A 20,732-nucleotide genomic window follows, 5' to 3' on the forward strand; every position below is an offset into this window, starting at 1 on the left:
TCACCAGCAAGCAGTGTGCACACAACTTCAGTGTTGTCAGCTAACAACTGCTGCTGTTGGACGTTCTTTATCCATTCTTGGCAAGCTACTTAGTAAGAACAGACGCTTTCTACCCGAGATAGCGCAGTGGTATACTCCGCGGCTGCAACACCAATGGGCGTGGGTTCGATTCCGACCGAGGTCGACTTCATAATTCCGATAGCTAAGTGTTGGAGGTTTACCTAGGCTCCTCCTCGCCACCTCATCCGCGTAAGCGGTGTCTTACAAAAAAGCCTAGAGGTGGGCCGTGCTATATGTTGGCAGTTACGGAAAATAATGAAGAATATCGGGCTGGTGTAAATGACCATAGTAGTCGACAAACACCATGAATACCACAAAACAAACACTTTCTACCCGAGAATGTAGGAACGCATCTTTCGTTGTACTACAACAAATTTTAATTATTCCACCGTAATACGTAATGTAACTACTGCAATTCTTCATATGGCCAGATTTCGTTAAAATACTAGTTTTTTCATGTAAAAATTTGTCAGTTTTTGAGCCAAAAACGTTCTTTCAGGCCAATCTACTCTGTAAGGACAGACAGTTCCAACCAGAAATGAAGATAAGTAGTACAATTTCAACATTATGTGCGAAAACACCTAATTTGCATACGTGAGGTCAAAATTTGGTCAAATTTCAGTTTTTTTAGGTCAAAAAAAGTCAAAATTTAGATTTTTTAGGTCAAAATCTTCCTTTTTTTAGGTCAAAAAAAAATCGCCCTACTGATAATACGATGTAAAACGCAATATTAACGATACTATTTTATCCGGTTAACCGGCAGATTTATATCCGGATATCGGATAACAACAAAACCTGCGGTTAACCGGTTAACCGTTATCCGGATAATACAACCCTAGTCCGTATATATGACAGGGATGGGAAGCCTAGTTCGTCAAAAGAGATATAATTTACCCTATATTTTCAATTGTAAAAGTCAGTCGACTATGACGTCACAATTATATATTCTTGACTTCATGGCTTAAAAATGACTATAAAGACACGTTTTAAAGAAGGGCATTGTCTTATACATGTTTTTTAATAGAGACAATAGACTATTAATTAACTCTCCTGAAGCGAGGGGCAGTTACAGAACCACTAAAATACTGAGTAAGTGTAGATCGCTGCGTCATGAACATCGGCAACTTTCAACGTGATACCAAATGTCATAAACCAGGGGTCTCCAACACGCGGCCCGCGGGCCGCATGCGGCCCGCGAGGTCATATTTTGCGGCCCGCGACCTGATTTGGAGAAATTTCGGAATAACGCTTGCTGAAGCATTTTGAAATGCTGAAATTGATTCAGTTTAAACATATTGTTGTTTGTGTTCAAAGTAAGCCTCTACTGTGCCCAATATCACTATTCCTCACTATCTGATACGGCTTCGGCATGGAAATATCATTCCATGGAGGAAGAATTTGCAGATATGAGTGGGCATATTGCCTTGATGTGTGATGGCCCACCATTGCCAAGACTGAGAGGCTTGAAAAACGACTTCGGGCTCTCCAAAAGACCATGCTTTACGATGAGATCGTTTTCCAGCTAGTAGGCTACCGTGTCTAGCTAACTCCAATATCGATTCTTCAATCCAGGGGTGCCCAATCTGCTGCAGTAGAAGGAAATTATGCGACCGTTGACACTTCATTCATTTAGGATGTGTGGGCGGCCGTCAATATGCAACTTGAATTTGCTAATTGACTCCCTAATTAATGAGAGTTTGAATTATTCTTGAAATTTTCTTCGCGCTACGCTCGGTTCAATGCGAGTAGATTTTCGATTTTAAGTGTCCTTTGTAATCTGAGTCCCACAGTACAGATGCAAACAGCAGTTGAAAATGATGCATGCGCCCCATAAAGAAATATATACAATTTTTACTCGTATTCTCCTCACATCCCGTGCATCAACTCTACCGGTAAATATGATCACATAGGCCAAGAAATGATAAATATTTGATAGAAATATGTGAAACTATACTAATAATCAATGGCGAAATTCACTCATGTAAATGAAAAAATTTTCGCGCTTCGCGCGACTACTGCACTGCACCGGACTGCAGCCGCAAGCTACATGAGTAATTGAAATGCGGCCGTGAATACCAAAAAGGTTGGCAACCCGCAGCTCATAGTTCAAAATGGAATGAAATTGATGATCATGATATTTTTTGTTGTATTTGTGTTTGTTCAATAAAATATTATTCCTTTTGTGGTGACTATACCCGTCGCCCATGTTAGAGAGCACAGATTTGTATTAACGTATAGTTATGAAACGTGGTTGTTAAACTACGTTGCCTATTTTATTCTCGATGTTGAAGTCGTGCGGCCCGCGGCCTCTAGGAATTTTAAAAAGTGGCCCGCGACCCATTTTGAGTTGGCGACCCCTGTCATAAACCATCCATCACAATTCACAATTTTGGCTATATCATCGTCAGGAAAGCACGCTCCTTTATACTAATCACTGATATAAACGGAATCGTCTATCTAAGAAATACATTTAACGAATAACGAAACCATCCGACGTTATAAAGATAGCTGACATTTAATTGAAATTATCTCAAGTTACACCTCTTCCAGAAGAACGCAAATTATTTATTCATCAGGGCTATTTATTACTTCGAACATAGTCTTATTCCATCACCGCATATGCCCATTACGATTGCTCAAAATTTTGAACAATTCCAAAATGTTGCGCTGTAAAGGCCCATTCTGTCGATCGTTGATGAAAAAACAAGCAAACATCAATGGACCCATAAGAAGCTCACCGGAAAGTCGGTAACATCCCACGCAATGCATTTGAAAGTAACCTTTGGCAAGTGAACCATAAGGATCGCGGACCATAGGATGACGATGGGCTGGAGCCTAAAATTATTCGCTTCTGATTGGCGCACAGACTGGCATTGTGATCATTGCGATAAATGATTGTTTTCTGCTGTGCTGTGTGGCGTTGGTGCAGCCATTTCAGTTGATAGCATTCCATATATTACAAATTATAATTATCGTTGTTAATGATACTCCCGAAAGTATACAATGCAAACTAAAAACCTGGCAGCTGCAGAACGTGCATATCACTGTTGCTATGTAGCAGCATCTGGGTAGGTCTAACTATAAGATGGCCGCAGAGTACGATAGTATCACCCTGTAGCTATCCGTAAATATATGGCCAGATCATGAATAACTCCGGTGTCTTCTATACTGCCCTGAAAGCTGTGGGTAGAGCGGAAACAAGTATACACACATCAACGTAATGACAACATAAAAATTGTTATTACTACATTGACAAGCATGAGCTGCGACAATTAACATGAAATGTGCGAGGCACGTAGGCTATTCACTCGCTGAGACATTAATGTAAATCGGTGAGTAATACCCAAATTCTTGCATAATCATTATGTAGCAAGCATAAGTGTTACAGCGTCTTGTCTAGATCTGTGAGAACAGGCCCGATCGAGGTCGATCACCTTCCCAGGACATATATTGTAGGGTTATCAAGAGCATTCCGACACCCTCAATTGAAGCTACGCTAGGATTAACGCACATATATACCCAGAACAATGAAAGGCCTTCATACTGATCTCCAGTACATCTACAGACTAAGAAAGACGACTTTACAGATCCCGACGACCATGGATTCGACAGACCATTACTAATAGACAATTATAATTCTACAATGCACACTTAAAAATGATGATGCGATTGTTGCGGTGCGATAATACAGTAATAGTACGACGACACGTGATTTATTTGGCCCAGGGGTTCTCAGCTCTTTTTTGCCCGTGGCCCATTTTCTGGTTTGAGTATGTGCTGTGGCCCACCTCCAATCTCACAGTCATAATCCTGTTCAATGCGTGGGTATCGAAGGCGCTGATATGTCAATTTCTCTAAAATATGCGCATTTCTCTCCTAATTTACTGATGAAATTGCAATATAAACACCTGGGGGCATGGAGTCGCGCGAAGCACGACGAAAATTTTCAATTGAATGAATATCTTCCAACGAACGACCAACGAAATAATCTTGAGCCCCTTCTAGCTCCCCAATTGGGGGTTTGGGTGCGGCAGTCACGGCTCTGGTAGATCATATGCTAAAACTTCTGAGTATTTTATGATCGTCCGCTGCTCCATTCGTTTCGCGAAACACATTGATCGCATTCGTGCATACACTGTGTGATTGGGATTTTAGTTCCACCATTGAGGGGAACAGTATAATCATTCTGGTCCAGCTTCAAACAATTCACTTGTGAATTGGGTACCACAGAAAAGTGGAGAATGATTTTCTTATTATGCATGCTGTACAATGTACATTGTATGTAACGTACTGAACCAACTGAAGATGCGATGTTGGAATATTCAATCCAGTGATCCTATCAATTCATGTGACTCTTACATTATCCATATTGATTTCCAGGCATGGCATTTTAAAGAGACTCCAAATATTAATGCGCTCCGCTGAATCCTCAATCCATTACTATTCGTTGCGGTGATGCAGTATACCTCCACCAGAAGTTGCTAATAATTTGCAATTATGGCCATTTTCAACTTACAATAATACGATCCGCCGAAGTACAGTAAATCTATACATCAATTTCACTTCCTTCCGAGTTTATTACACAGCACCTCTTTCAACGGCATACGACATTGTGACCCTGGCGGAATACTTGTCTACTCCAACATAACCTTCCAGGTATTATATACGCAAAATTATTTTATTCGATGTTGGCCATAGGTAGTCATAGCCAGTGGGAAAGCCGCCAGCCATAGGTAGTCATAGCCAGTGGAAAAGGCCGCCGTTTCTGCCTCCCATTTTCGACTTGAAATGCTGACTTCATACGTACCACTACGTCTCATCAGAGTCGGATGAAAAACGTTATGTAGCCTACTTATAATCAACTAATATGAATTTATTTTTTAGCGATTAACACCACAAATATTACTAAACTTACATTATTTCTAAAATTTTCAAAGTAGCTCTGTGGCCCACCTCAAATGCTCTTGTGGCCCACCAGTGGGCCATGGCCACCCCTTTGAGAACCCCTGGATAGCCGATGAATTACGAATTATGTGTATCTATTGATCTATTTCACGTGTCTCAACAGACCTGAAAGCTTTGTGACTTTACAAAGTGTAGCATAGAGGGTTCCAAAGCACTTTACTCTCATGTATGATCAAGATCCTATCGGACCAATTCACGTAAATCAACTTACCTTCTTTTCGTGATCAATACAAGGACAGTTACAGTCACGACAAGTGTGATTACTCCCACAAGAGTCCCTATCAAGGTTGTCGTGTCAATGGCGTCATTGCTATCTAAAGTCAGGTGAGCGATTTTTTAAATTAATATTCTTACACAAATATGGCTAAGCCTCTAATATATTGCAGGACGTTTCCCCCAAATTTCATATTTATATATTTATCGCATGAAGGTAAAGTAGTTAATTGGTTACACAGTTCTCTTAGATCAGATTTCACAGGTTTTCTACCCTACTCGCCCAATTGCGAGGGAAAACACGTGTCAGCCCCAAACCCTGGAAAGGGGTAGAGTTGCTGTACGAAGGGCATCTGGCTTCAATCTTAAGCCTTTTGACGATACTGATCAATCAGAACTCACAACAACCACTTTTAGGAGAGGTTGCAAGGCTTTCACTGTGTACATGCAATGAAATATAACTGTGAGTTCATATATAATGGATAATTGAATGGTGTTATTCGAGTTTATGTAAATATCCATGTATATAGATCATAGCTAGGGCTGATGTTCGCGTTTTACCCCAGTTGATACGTTTGGCGACGTTTAAAACGTCAATATGTACTTCACCATTGTGGCATTTTGTAACCTGATTCGTCGCTAGGTATCGTGTACATTAATATAGGGCTATGACTTCAGTGATACGTAGGGTTGGAATTAGCAACATGACGTCACGTGACGCCATGAGGTTTACGTTCGCGTTCACATTGAACCTTTCGAAAAGGTTCGCGTTCACACGAACCTGAACCTTTCAGAGGCTCACACCATCCCTAGTCATTTCGTACTAAACTATCTTAGCGGCAACACAAACCAGACCCTGTAAGTGACACGCCTCGGAATAAAGTGTAATCCCTGCTTTATACCTTCCCTCGAGAGAGTTATAAATTGTGTTCGGCAAATATTATTTGCCTTGTATCGCACGCTCAGTGTAATATGGGCAAAACATATGCACTGGAGACCAGGAATTTAGAATACTGCGATGTGGAGCATCAAAGCCATGAATAGCACTGAAGAGTAATATTGTGTATAACCGCGAGAAAAGATTGACGCACTTTATTGGTATAGCTTGCAATAACTTAAGCGCATACACAGGCAATATCATAAAGACGAATGGGCCATAGTTGGCAACCCTAATATGAGAGAATATCACGTTGACGAATCTTTCATCTAATACCTGTATGATCTTTCTCAGGAATCGTCTCAAAAAAGACGTCCTGGCTTCTTCTCACTGATACATATGTCTCGACCGGAACTGCCACTATGACGTAAGCCCTTTAAAGAACACGAGAGTAAATAATAGAGAAAGTTCTCGTAAGGCAGCAATAGAGTTTTGAAAATATTCCAACTTTTGTCATGATACGACCAAATGTTTTAGAGGGATTAATTCCTCCGTGTGCAGCTGTTGTAGCTATTCGAAAAACTTGGATAATGAGATTGGAATGAACGATATTGGGATAAAACAGCGTTGCGATATATTTGAGAGATATTAAATTCGTTAGATCGAGAAACTATGGGATGTCTCCGAGCTTTTACCATCAAAAGCCTAAATGAAATATTTTCGCGCTTGGTTCGAATAGCCTCTAAATTTCTTGCCTCTAGTAACCCTTCTGAAATATTAAACGACACGCCTAATATACAGAATTTTGTCTAACTGTATTCGTAATTACGAGAGAATGAAATATACCCTGTATCACTTGACACCGTTGGGATGGTTCAATCAGATGATGGACGCGGGTTGGACGAATCCTGTCCTGGCGCCGAATACGCCTGTCATTGCAATCTGGGTCTCGCGATATATAATTGTGACCGACCATGCATCCAAATATATGCAACCACAGATATTAATATTCGAATTCATTTGTTCCTTCTGCGATATTTTTTTATGCTTCGCGCGTCTATCCCATGAGTGCACACATGACATAAATATCAGCGATTTTGGCGCGCAGTAACAGAAGTCGTGCGTTTACCGTTAACTAATCTATAGCTATAAACAAAAGTTCTCCAAAACCAGAATGACTTCCTTTGAAAACCGGATGTGGCCCTTTGCTCAAAAGAATTGACCACCGATGATTTAAAAGAATCGGGAAATAAAAAAATATGCCTAGGTAAACAACGCTAATAGAAATTATATTACTGTTCTATTATCCTTAAATTTTTGGCAAAAGCATGATTGATATATAATAATATGAGCTCGTACCATATTCGGCGTTTGTCAGTCGCGACTGAAGCTGCTGGTATATAGCAGTATACTTATAGGAGAGAAGATATTGGGCTCTTAGACATACCGGTATCGGGTTAGATTCCGCAGGGGTTTGTTTCTTCCACAGATGACGTCTCCACCACAGGTAGTAATTTTCGGTATATCGGTTGTAGATGTGTCCGAGATATTGCAGACTGATTCATAGTTCTCGCCAACCACAAATTGTATGTTTTTCGTACTTGCGAAGCTGTGAAAGTTACGTAATGGAAGGATTGAGGTAAAGGTAATACCTTTTGGAAGTCGACAATATTGTTTCCAGTCGTACAAGATTTAATCTCGTGATGTATGAAATAGAAAAGTGTTAATTTATCATTACGATTAATATCTTGGGCATCCGTGCTGACTATAGGGCCATTTTTTCAATGACGGGGAACTTAAAACGACGAATCCTATACTATACTCTGATATTAACATACGGCTTCTATAGACCAGTTGTTATAAACAATTACCAAGCTTCGGAACACTTACGCTAATATGCAAGGCTGTGCGGAATCCCAAAATTTCGCTGATCCATAAAAAATATTCTACCACACTCCACATCTAGTACAATATTATAGAAGACTGGTACACCAAGTAAACTGTGCACCAACGAAGTGTTAAAATAATAAACCCATTAAAATATGATTTTCGTACATTTATTTTAATTAATATTTGTTGCGAATCGATATGACTTCTGTTGTTCCTCCCTTCGAGATACCAGATGAGAAATGCGAGGCTAGACTTTGGAAAGTGTCGTCGTATTGACATTTCAGAAGGACGTGGTCTCGATTTCAAACCGCAAACCCCTATCATGTGTACACAACTGCACAGTGCACACGGCGTACCACCACAGCAGTCCCAATTCGACTAATGATCGACCGCGTGGCGAGGTAACGTAGTGGTATAATCCACAGCTGCAATACCTATGAATTGCTGGTTCGAGTCCGACCGAGGTCGACTTCAGAATTTTTACTTTAGTGTTCGAGGTTTCTCTAAGCTCCTCTTTGCCATTTCATCCGTGTAACCGGTGTCTTGTAAAAGCCTAAAAGTGGGCCGTGCTGCAAGTCGAACCAACAACCCATTGGTGTTGCAGCTGTGGATATACCAACGCTATCTCGCTATACATGAATACCTCAAAACAAACAAACTAATGACCGGGCCTAACTACCTGCAACCAATGATGGCCAGGATAGGCGTATCACCACGAATCATACGTATGAGTTTATTTTGTGTCTTGGCTTCTAGGGGACCGCGGAGACTGGCCCAGATACCCGGTAAAAGAACCACTGAACTAGACAAATCTGGATTGGTCTCGGCAACAACCCACCTATTTGGTGATATTGTCATTGCAACGTACTCCTTTGATGTAGTATTTGACGAAAACAGAGAACCAAATTCATCGCTTCCGTATGTACCGTCTGGTATAGATCTAGCCGATTCATTCGAGAGTTCAGCGACAATCACCAACATGCAGCTGCAAAGAAAGGATCGGAAAGAGACGCAAATATTTTTATTGCTACCGATCAAATCAATTAAAAGTCGACGATTTACATCTTAGCATGTCAGCATGTCTTATCGATTTATTTGAATATGAAGGAAATAAAAATGATCGATTCATATGAGTCTGATATACATATATTCGAATTCATCTAAACAGGATGTCATATTAGCTAAGTCGTGTACTACGTTATCAAATTACCATGAGTGCGGAATGACTATATGCCTGGTGATTAAACCTTCTTACTCCTCCAACAATGACGATGATTTATCATACAGGTATTTGCATATGATGTTCTAGCAGATGTCTAGTAGTTCTAGTGGCTATTCGTCGACCATCATGACTGTTATAGATTAAATATGGTTCAGGAATCGTCATATGCTGCAAGAACTTTCATATATAAGCAATAAAATTCATCAGACCTTATCAGCCCAGCAGATTCATTTGGAGAGAGAATCGTCATTCTGGGTGACAAAAGGGAACCGGTTCTTATTATCGCGGGTACTGGAACGGATTGTGGTGCTGAAACAGACGTGAATGATCAGGTGGTCATCAAATAATGATCGAACTAATGGGGAGATTAGACGGTATCGAAATTCACTCGCTGATTCGTTTCTTCTTTCACCCCGCTCTTTCGCTAGTGAGGAACGCTCGCGATGCCTTTCACTAGCGACCTCGCTATTGAACTTGGGCACGACGGTATTTCAAGAATTCAGTGCATAATGAATGTTATGTGAGTTATGATATTCAATTGGTGGCTAATATATATAATATATTGGCTCTATCAACCATGTGAATTCAAATTTTTAGAATATCACACCAGGTCAAAATTCCTACCGAAGTGTTTGAGGTTTATCTAAGCTCCTCCTCGCAATATCATCCGCGTAAGCGGTGTCTTACAGAAACTCTAGAAGTGGGCCGTGCTAGGTGCTACAAGTCGGCAGCTACTGAATAACAAAACGATTATCGGTCTGGGTAAATGACCATTGTAGTCGACAAACACTATGAATACCACAAACAACAACCAGCGATAACGGGCCGTGCAATCATCTACGAAGAGATTACAAAATCTGATGAAAAATTATAACTGATACCCAACCAATGTGGGATATGAAGGGATCATGGCTACACTAGTGGGTGTGTCATTACGCCGTATTTCCGATTTGATCACTATGGTGACTTCACCCATAAAGCAGCTGTTGTACCCTGCAAAGCTTTCCATAACTGACCAACACCTTAGCTAGCCAATCGCAAGTAAATTAGTCACAATAAGACCGCATTTGCCATTTGAGATACGTTTTTATTTGTGGAATAGGCTAGTTGACCAAAAAATATTGCACTTAGAAATATAGCTGTCAGCAATGCCTTGGACTATGTGTATACTGTAGCGTACCGTCCCCTGATTAGCTTACCCTTGCTGATCATTGATTATGTTGCTATTTCTTGCTAATGTGAGCAATGTTCCCTCTAGGCTTCGCACGTGCGCAAATGCGCAGTGCTGAAACGGTCTCTGCGCACAGAAAATCTAAGTTGCGCACAAAAAATCCGAAGTGATGATCTTTTTTCAGTCATTACGCACTGTTGTCCAAGAGTTTGCGCAGTGAAATTATGGGTGTGCGCAGACTCGTCAGAAATTAGAGGGAACATTGGATGTGAGCCAATATTGCATCAGTCGTTCTTGTAGTCACCGTCCGAGGAGCATTGCCGTTGTTTCAAGTTGTTTCAATAAAAGACTCACGCTAACCTTGCGGGTATGCATCTGTATTGTGGGGTTCAGATTGCCAGTACAGAAAAATTCGGCGCCAGCCATTAAGGTGCTTATGGACAACTAAAAATATATAAGTTTTCGGTCAGCATAAGGGCAGTCCTTTTCGGCCCAGGTTTTCACGCCGCCGATCGCTCCGGCACATTTCTTGGAGTCGCATGTTACATGGCCTAAAACTGTATATGCCTTGGTGAGTCGTGGCGCGGTAATGGCCAACACCGAAATGCCCATTCTCATAAGTCATGCGTATTTCTTCTATTGGGGCCAACAACCCAGACACTTGGCAACATTAAATCGCGCACTGCGCGACAATCTTTTTTAACAGTTGCATAAATTTCCAAAAAAAAACCTCTGCAATTTATGCTAATTTATGAGATAATTTTGGGCCTCCTTCGAGCTCCCCCCCCCCCATCCCAATCAGGGAGTTTGGGTGCGGCAGTCACGGTCCTGGCCGTATCATCTGGTCGGCTAACATGTCTTGTACGGCGGAACAGCTTTTCGACAGATGTCAAAAAATAAATCGAATTTGCTGAAGCTAGACGTAAGTTGAAGCTTTGTGAGCTTCTCGCTAGAGATAGACATACTATGTCAACATATATTGCCCAGCCCATGATAACGTAACACTATAGTCTTAGTGGAAAAGTGATATATTCGCTTTATCATTACCGGCTGTAGGAAGCGAGCAGTTGGCCGTGACAGCAGCACTTTGTCCGCCTCCGCCACAATTGACTGCACTTATGGCTACAGTGTATTTCATATTTGGGGTCGGTTTGAATTTTACCAGTGGCATTTCTACTTCCGTATTCCACGATAGATTGTATAGCGAATGAGAACGATGCATTATAGCCGAAGCTGTGATTTGTATCTGTGAGAAAACTGGATATTATTGCACTAGGAAGAAATATGTATTATACACTACACACTTTGTATTTCGAGACTCCAGTCGATGTCCATGGCAAGGTCCACGTAACCGAACATTCTGCAACATCTGAAAAATCACTTTGAATGCGTTCTACTTTATTCGGCCTTCCTTTCGTAGTGAACTTTATGGTTGATGAGGAATTAAATAAGGGAAAGCATGTCTTGACGCATGTCGTTATCTGAAAGATGAGGGATACCTAGCACGGTACTTGCACATTCAGAGAGACTCAACAATGTGTGGACTTTAGTCTACCAATAATTAATATTTCTTACATTAAGCGTATAATGTGTCGAATCAGAAAGGCTTTTCAATTCTAAACTTTGTTCAGTATTACTGCTTCGTGCAATTACGTCGAAGCGTTGTCCGTCCGATAGAGTGATTCTGAAATAATATATACAAGAGACATTTTGTACGAATATCTAAAAACCTTCGGAACTCTACCTACATGTGAATATCGTTGATGGCATGGCGATCCGCGATCCACTTTAGTGTTGCAATCGCGGTGCAAGACGACGTTTCGATCGTAATTATTTTAGGTTTTCCGATAGCTATTACAAACATTCTCAGAACGGGTAAAAAGATACCAGCAATTTGGTTCGCGTTCACCTTTCACTATTGCAGATTGAAAGGTGGAAGATTCGTTCTTAGTCTTGCAACGGTAGACACCTGAATCCATTTCCGATGCATTATTGAATCGTAAATGAGATCCAGTGGATGATATAATTTGGCAAATGCGATTAGATTGTTCGCCACAACGGGGAATGTCGTCACCATCTTCTGATATCCATGTTGGAGAACACCAATCGGTTTTGCATGTGATCGACTGTTGTGTACTACTAATCATCTCGATGCATTCTTTTATGACCGGTGGGGACTTATCTGAATATGGGAAAATTTGTTGTTTCCATACATATTACAAAGATAATTTTAATCATGCAGGTTAATCAGTTTCAATATGACCCAATTTTAGTCTTCTTCTTATCGCAGGTTTCGCAATATTAATGAGTTATCTGTACAATGGAAATATACATACAAAGAGCATGATAGATAGAAATTTTTAGGAGTTTGTCGAGGACTTAAGAGGTATCGAAGCTGCGTGGTAGATAATTACACAATCACAGCTCCACAACAACGGTAATACCGCAGAAATATAGTTGGATCGTTAATTGAATTATTCTCACTAGGCAAGTATGAATGATTTTTTTCAAATCAACGTTATATGTAGGCTACAGGTTCCAAGACAGAGAACAAAAACAGCAAATATACATCTCTTTCCTCATCATAATACTGTAGCCTACTCGGATTTTCATTTGCGATAGGTTGCTTTAACCCATTTTAGGGGGGTTTCGTCAGTTGCAGTCATGCTTTGGCATTCGGAATTGTTTAACTTTATTTTTTCATATCTGCAATTGTGTGACAAATTGAAGGAAAATGTATTCCTCGAAACGTTATGAATATAATTTAGCTATGAGGTCACACAATATGAACACGAATTTGTACTGCTAATCTCACCCCTTTGACAAAGAAATCCCTCGTTAATACTGCAATCGATCGATGCCAAGTTTGGCAGCGTAGGTGGAGCAGGAATGTACAATCGAAGGCAATTGAGGCCGACCCTGAAAAATATTCTAGTGTTTTCCTGACTCGACCAGTTGGAACTAAATCACCTTACCCATTATCTCTATAGAAGATATCTCCGGGCAACTCAGTTCCATCCAGCCAACGAAATTGTCCATCAGCACCCCTCTGCCCTCCCACACGATTTGACCTAGATTTCAGAAATAGAATTTACGCTCGAAAACAACGTAATTTTGCGCAATGTACTATATACATACGACCAGCGTATATCCCCGAAAATATAGTTCTCTTGAAGTTTCTTTGCCGTGTCAAGAGAATCCACTTTGGCAAGATCTCCTTTAAAGTCGCGTTGACACGTTTCTTTAGCTTGCGTCCATGTTTTTCCCAATACATACTGTGTGAATTGGGAATCTCCGTAACATAGTGTTCCCGTGGCTGTGTTAGTGCGCAAGATCAAGTTGATGATGGCAGAGATTGGAAATAGATTAGTTACCTTCTGGTAATTTTGTGAAAATTACCAACATCATTGCTAGATGCAAGCATGAGAATACACCCTTCAACGCTGTCCTGTTCATCATACTTGTAACTATATGACGCACTGATGAAAACTGAGCTTTTAGTCAACCATAAAGCTACGAGCTCTTCTTAGTAGACCACTGCTGGCATTCGCACTTTAGATCCGGAAAAGAGGTCTTCAGAAAATGAGAGATGCGGTTGAAGTCTGCTATATGCAAAAGCTTCAATATCCATCGCATTAATAAAACCCATATCTTGACTCATGTTTCGGGTTCGTCATCGATATTTGATGGCGCTGCTTCTTGCGTGGATGTGTTCCACGAATTCGTTCTTGTCTGAGTATTTAACACATTGTACCAAAATATATAGGTAACCAGATCATTTTTGATTTTGAGTAGATAATTCCATTGCAGTAGGTGCACTGTATTGGGCATTATATAGGCCTATTGCTCACAATCAGCAGTATTGAACTATTTCACTTTATAATAAAAACAATGTTAAGTCTGACATATTCCAATATTTGTCAATATTTTTGTCTTACACTGCTCCGCGAAATTCATTCGTTAAACCGTAAAATATATATCCAATCCCATAACATGAACACTCGCGATTTCGGTGTGTATAGTAAGCCGATGTGAATAAATAGATTAGTCCGGAGTACACCGGAAATGGACATAGTCATAGAGTCATAGACAGTTTAACATGGCCATTGGGCGACCAGCTGGTTCAATACGACCATGCCCTGGACTACGGTCGTAGGCTACATGAGTAAATGAAATGCGGCCGTGATTAGCAAAAAGTGCAGAACATACCAAGGTTCGTTTGTGAACGTGAAACTCTACATTTCCGCGGTTCACTCACAGAACGCGAAAGTGAACCTCTCGTTCACCACATCCCTAGTGTTGTTCTTCTTCGCCTCTTCGCGGATCTTTGAAATCATTTATTACGTATAGTATAGCAAATATATTGACAGTGGTTCATGGAGAGTTGTATTCAGGTTTAGTATGTGAAAATAAACAAAATCCACTGAATATCACATGCTGCAACGCCAATAGGTCAGCTGTTCTAGTTTAAACGGGGTTTACCTCCAAATCCCCCAAAAAGTCATGTTGGTTTTTCTAGATACTTCATCACCATCGGATCCGCATAAGCAATCTCTTACCAAATGCCATCTTCTATACTTTGAGGAGCTAAAAATCCCTGCTTCTGTTTGTACAAGTGGCAAGAATGAGCATGGACCGGAGCCGGATTGGATATCCGGCCAGATTTTCTCAATTTCGACCGGACCAGGTTTGAAGCCAGAACAGTACTTTTTCTAATACGGCCGGAGTCGTATCTGAGCCGGATGATTACTTTTTGCTAAGAATATGACGCACTCTTCCCCTCTCAAGTTGATAGTTAAAGTCAAACGATAATGAAATAAAGTACAAGTCTGCATAATTACCTCAGATAAGGGTTGGGTTCGATGTATGAGTTTTTACTTTCCTGTAAGCATTGTTTCAATCAATATTCAATACCTTCCAGTGAGTATATAATTATTGTTGGAATTTTTCGGACCGGATTACGGTCATTTCTAGAATCCGGCCTAGGAGGCAGACCGCAGTCGGACCGGGGTCGGACCAGAGCTTTACCAAACAGGATCGGAGTAAGACCAGAGAATTTGTCGATCCGCTCCGCGCTAATAAGTGAGTAGAAATCAGAAAATTACATTTAGTACAGTGGTTCTTGACCGGTGTTCCATAGAACACTATGGGGTTCCACCAGGGCTGTGGAGTCGGAGTCGAAGTCTTGCTAATTTTCGCTTGATGAAGTACTTGCTAATTTTCGCTTGATGAAAAATACTGACTGGAGTCGGAGTCGGAGTTTGTGAAAATGACTCTGACTTCGATTCCGACTCCAACTTCTCTATCATGAAAGCAATTGCTTTCGAAGGATTTTCAATGGAATTTTAATGTACCACGAATCACTGTTATTAATAACCATACAGATCAGGAGCGGCCATGCAGCCCGTGGCACGCAGGCCAAATTTGGCAGACGAGGTTTGGTGTGGCCTGCGAGGTATTTCTCGAAATTATTTATAACATCAGGTAAAATTGCGAGGACAACCGAAATTTGATTAGCCTGACCGCGAAATTTAATGATGACTAAGACATCAGTTCTGACGCATTGGCGTAACCAGGGGCCAGCCACATTTATCGCAGATCTTCGTATATGATCATAGAGTAGAATATTTCATGGCAGATTTATTTGACTTGATATTTTTCTCGCCACTTTGCATGATTTATTGTCACTCGATGTCTTGCATTTAGTATTGGAGCCCCCTCCTGAAAATTATAAATATGCGTTATTTACAGAATTGAATCCAGCTGTATTCGCAAAAACGAGATAACGTGTCGTCCGACATGCCACTTCGCTTGTGCGCTCGCAGCGAGATCGTAGGCGATGACGGCGACATTTGCACAAAATGATAGAGGCATGTTCACCGAAACCGTCGATATTGCTATGTCTAAACGACAAATAATCCTGTTCTTGCCAAATGATCTTAATAGTATACAGAGGCGACCTCCACTATATGCAAGTGACATATTTATTGATAGAATTTATTCATTACCTTTGAAATAATTTCGCGCTTGGCGCGTCCAAGACATGATTGCACAGCACACTGCAAAGTTGCATGACATAATTGTTATCAATTTCAGAGCGTAGTAACATAAGTCTTGTTTGCAATGTTACCCAATTCGGTTTGCTCCTATCGGACGACTAAAAAAAGGTTATCAACAGCATTCCAGTTGCCCGAACAATGGTTCGTAAATCTCATGTGTCCCTTCGGCCGAAAAAGTTGCCTACCCCTGATATCGATAAAATTATACATTACTTGCAAATTACAATTCAGTTGCATAGGGGAAGAAAATCGCAATATGCATTTTCGCGATGTAGTCAAAATCGATACAATTTTTGGAATTATACCATTATACTGTGACAGAGCAAATGCCTCGTCTGGTTTTGTAGAATTGTAAAAATGATGTAAATATAACCAAACGATGCTTCCCTCTTGACAAAATTAAAAATATTTGTAGTGTAGCTTAGTTGTTTGGGTCGAACAAATTATTAATAATAAAGACTGCAAGTCCCAATCCTTGAATACTTGACTAAGTACATGCAGACTAGACATAGGCTATGGTCTTTGACTACTTAACTAACTTCTATTCATGGCCAATTTCTATGGCCAATTTCTATTAGTAGTAAGAGTGTGTGTGCTTGTAATCAGTAGGCCTATATAGTGTGCAATGACAAAATTAGTAATTTCAATCTCTGTATTAGTTGCTGACTCATGCACAAGAGCTACAATTGGATTTTTTATTTACATTTTTATGATACAGGATTGGATATATGACATATTTGAATGATTCATACATATTAGGATATTAGAGAGTCCATGTTATAAAAACTTGAAAAAGTAAGGATATTTAGCAAATCTTTCTCTCATGTTAAATGCATAGTGGATAATTCGAGCTGTGCCACATTGAAACAATTTTGCATGCCACCGTTAATCATATATGTTTACATGTTTAATGGTTGTATGATAGTCATTCAACCGACAGTGTGGCATATAATTTTAGAAGTAAATTGGTAATACTGTTGGAGTCGGAGTCGGAGTCGGTACGTTTAAGGACTCAGAAGTCGGAGTCGGTGTATTGAAAATGTGTGGAGTCGGAGTCGGAAACGGAGTCGGGGGTAAAAATTACCGACTCCACAACCCTGGGTTCCAATCGCCAATCACAGGGGTCGCGTGGACGTCAGACTCATCACGTGCATATGATTTGTGACGATACTCTCGCCTTTACCGTCATTGGTAGAAGGCACGCAGGCCCGATCACGTAATCAGTAGTTGAATATTGACTATTTTGGTGGTACGTTGTGTGCAATAGCGTACTCAGGGAGGCTGTCTTTCGAAATAGAGACCTTTTCCTTCTAAAATGCCAATTCTATATCCAATATTTATAATCTCATTCGTAATGAAGCAATTGGTGTCACGCGGTGGCGTTTCGACCGAACAGTACGATTATACCTTTCAAGGCAATTGCGAGAATGTGATGTCAGCGTGTCATTCTGTGGATCCCTAACCACGTTGGAATTCACGGCAATGATAAAGCAGACGGATTGGTGAAGACTGTTTCTGACACCCCTCCGATATATCGGGTTGTGCCGCTGCTATCAGAACAAGGAGCTCGTCATACATTACATCGTCACTGCATGAAATTGTGGGATCAGGATTATCGCATAAACGAAAACGGATTTCGATATAAGTCCTTTTATCCCTCGGTTCGGTTTCACCTCCAGATCATGTAAACTGGCTCACAGACAACATCATTGCTCGCCTGAAATCTGGTCACTGCCGCTTGAACGCCCATTTGCTTAAAATTGGATTAGTAGACCCTCCTTTTTGTAGTTACTGCCGCTACCCCGAAGCCGTGGATCATTTTTTAATTATTTGTCCAAAATATGATTTTCATCCCAGATTTCTTATCAATAAATGTGCTCAATTAAAAGGGATTTTTCATATTGCCGATTTACTCGTCGATTCTCAAAAAACTCGTTATGGGGTTGAATTCGCCCTATACTGTAACCGGAATTTGTAACTTGAGTCTATTATCGTATTCTGATTTTTGATTTGTATAGCCGACTTACTATCGCATTTTATGATCTGAGCGTTTTTACGTTATTCCGCTATTACGTCATCATTTGATACATGTGTTTAATGTTATTGGCCGTGTTGCAAAAAGCCGTCGGACGATAAGTAACAAATCTTTTTGTTTAATAAACAAATAAACATTTTTCAAGAAGAAGCCCCGCATTTCTGAACTGGTATCTGAATCGTAACAGCAGAAATCACACTTATTTTTAATAAATGTCTGTTATAGACCTAGTGTTTTCGCTTTGTGTGGAAATATATTTTATTGGTTTTGTTCTTTAAATACCCTGTTGATGCACAGTTCATTTTGCGGACCAGTAATCTACAGTATTGAATTAGATGTCTAGTTAGATGTGTAGGCCCATTTATGACTTGTTGAAAACTTGGCGTTTCGCGTAAACTTGCGGATTAGGGTTCCGTGAGCTGGTAAAGGTGCAAAACCACTGATTTAGTTCCACCTGACTGCCAGCAATAGCTACCTCTCGTGGAAACACATGTATGACTTCAGCGATATTGGAAACTAGTAGTTATCATTACAATCTTCAGTTCATAAAAGGATATTGACCATCGGCTCCAGACTTTACAGGGCGCCAGATTATGTTTCGAACAGAAATAATACATGTATGAAAAACATTGAGAAAATCCAAATACAGGATCAAGACTACGTTTCTATGTTGGAGAATTACCAGCTCCGTCTCGAGTTGCTTTATTTCTCGAATGCAGAGGTGGTCAAAGTAGTCAAGAAAGCTACTCAAGTAGAAGTAGAAGTAGCGACGAAAACATTTACTCAAGTACGAGTAGAAGTACTTCTTCCATAAGCAACCTAAAACTACTTGAAGTAGAAGTAGAATTTACTGACTTTAAAAGTACTCAAGTAAGTAAGTAGTTGTGAAAACGATCCTCATTCGTTCACATGGATTGTAAAAAGGTGCAAATTGAGCTATGCGAAAGGTGACGAGCTTGATTCATATTGATGCATACCAGCAGGTATCCATTTATCGATAGGATAAGCAGTCGTCCACATCATAGGATGAAAATGACGGTATTATTATGGAAATACGATACTTATCCTCTGTTTTCTTGAACAGAACGTTTTAGAAAATAGCATGGTATGGCGCTATCCCCCATATTATAAGGTTCGTATGTTAGTCGAAGAACAATACGGAGAAGTAGTATAGGATACGGTGTAAACACTTTGCGCGATTAGTAAACGTTGATAAAAATATTGAAGACCGTAAAAATGCCATATTATGTAGCTTTATTTCTGAAAATTAAAGGCATTACTACACTTGCTTTGATACTTCAACATGTATTTTATCCAGACAAAAGAACTGATATTAATTATAACTCAAAGTATATGATACTGGGAATTGAAAATAAAACATAAATACTACTTCTAAAAGCGGAACACGTTTTTCATGCCTTCAGTCCAGAAAGTTTCAAAGGCGGTATGCTAAAACAGCACTAAAACTAACAAAAATCTCAGAGTCCACTTTTCGAGGTTAGGACGTGCCATGGACATGCTAGATTACGATATGTCAATAAATGATATATTGCGAAATATCAGTTTCAAACGATACGATGAGCCATATATACTGTGATGAAATATTTCTTATGGGCGAAGGGCGACAATGTGGTGTGAACGCAGGGATATCTAGCTCCAGATATCCCTGTGTGAACGGAATCACGCCAACCCGCTACCTAAATTATATTCATCGACACTTTCATGAAATCATACTGGCAACCCCGTATCCACTGCGCGCGAAGCGCGACGAAAATTCTGGGCTTTACTCAACTTTTATGAAAATTAAATGTTGATGCTCCGTGAAAACAGCCCCGAAATTCCTCAGGCTATCTTCCTGATTGGAAGATTGAACTACTCTACTTGACAAACTGAAAATAGCGAAAAGTAAGTAAGTAGATCACAAAATATTACGATGTAGAAGTAGATAAAATCAGATCTACTTGAGTAAGTACCAGAAGTAGAGGAAAACTACTTGAGTACTTCGAAAAAGTAGAAGTACTTCGTTACTGACCACCTCTGCTCGTATGTCGCGAGTATTGCCTGGCATATAGCTTCTAAATTACCAGAAACTGAATATTGGGATGTTCCAAATCCAGTTCCACTTGTGAAAACACTCGGCGTGTTCATTCTCGTAAAGATCACGACGCATCGAAGTAATGATCCGGGTCGAAATATTGTCAGAAAAGTGCGGCCTGGTAGAATTCTGAAATCTGGGATTT

General features: G+C 40.2%; 1 protein-coding gene across 2 annotated transcripts; it reads right to left on the reverse strand.

Annotated features, from left to right (window-relative positions):
* Window positions 1-5,215: 5,215 nt before the first annotated feature.
* Window positions 5,216-14,126, reverse strand: LOC145439652 (uncharacterized). Of its 2 annotated transcripts, XM_080317174.1 has the most exons (14): window positions 13,773-14,126; window positions 13,537-13,714; window positions 13,374-13,469; window positions 13,214-13,317; window positions 12,308-12,580; window positions 12,147-12,249; window positions 11,974-12,082; window positions 11,703-11,879; window positions 11,446-11,644; window positions 9,437-9,536; window positions 8,844-8,990; window positions 7,563-7,724; window positions 6,452-6,549; window positions 5,216-5,339 (listed from the first exon to the last, which is right to left on the reverse strand). In XM_080317174.1, the coding sequence occupies exons 1-14, from the start codon at window positions 13,855-13,857 to the stop codon at window positions 5,233-5,235; spliced, it is 1,938 nt and encodes a 645-aa protein (XP_080173300.1). In that variant the 5' UTR covers window positions 13,858-14,126; the 3' UTR covers window positions 5,216-5,232. The 2 variants fall into 2 exon arrangements, with proteins under 2 accessions (XP_080173300.1, XP_080173301.1); XM_080317175.1 differs by lacking the exon at window positions 8,844-8,990.
* Between the last annotated feature and the right edge of the window lie 6,606 nt (window positions 14,127-20,732).

The sequence above is a fragment of the Botryllus schlosseri genome, chromosome 5, assembly GCF_051294905.1.
Source record: "Botryllus schlosseri isolate E-star chromosome 5, Bs_hap1, whole genome shotgun sequence".
In the NCBI taxonomy this organism is placed as follows: domain Eukaryota; kingdom Metazoa; phylum Chordata; class Ascidiacea; order Stolidobranchia; family Styelidae; genus Botryllus; species Botryllus schlosseri.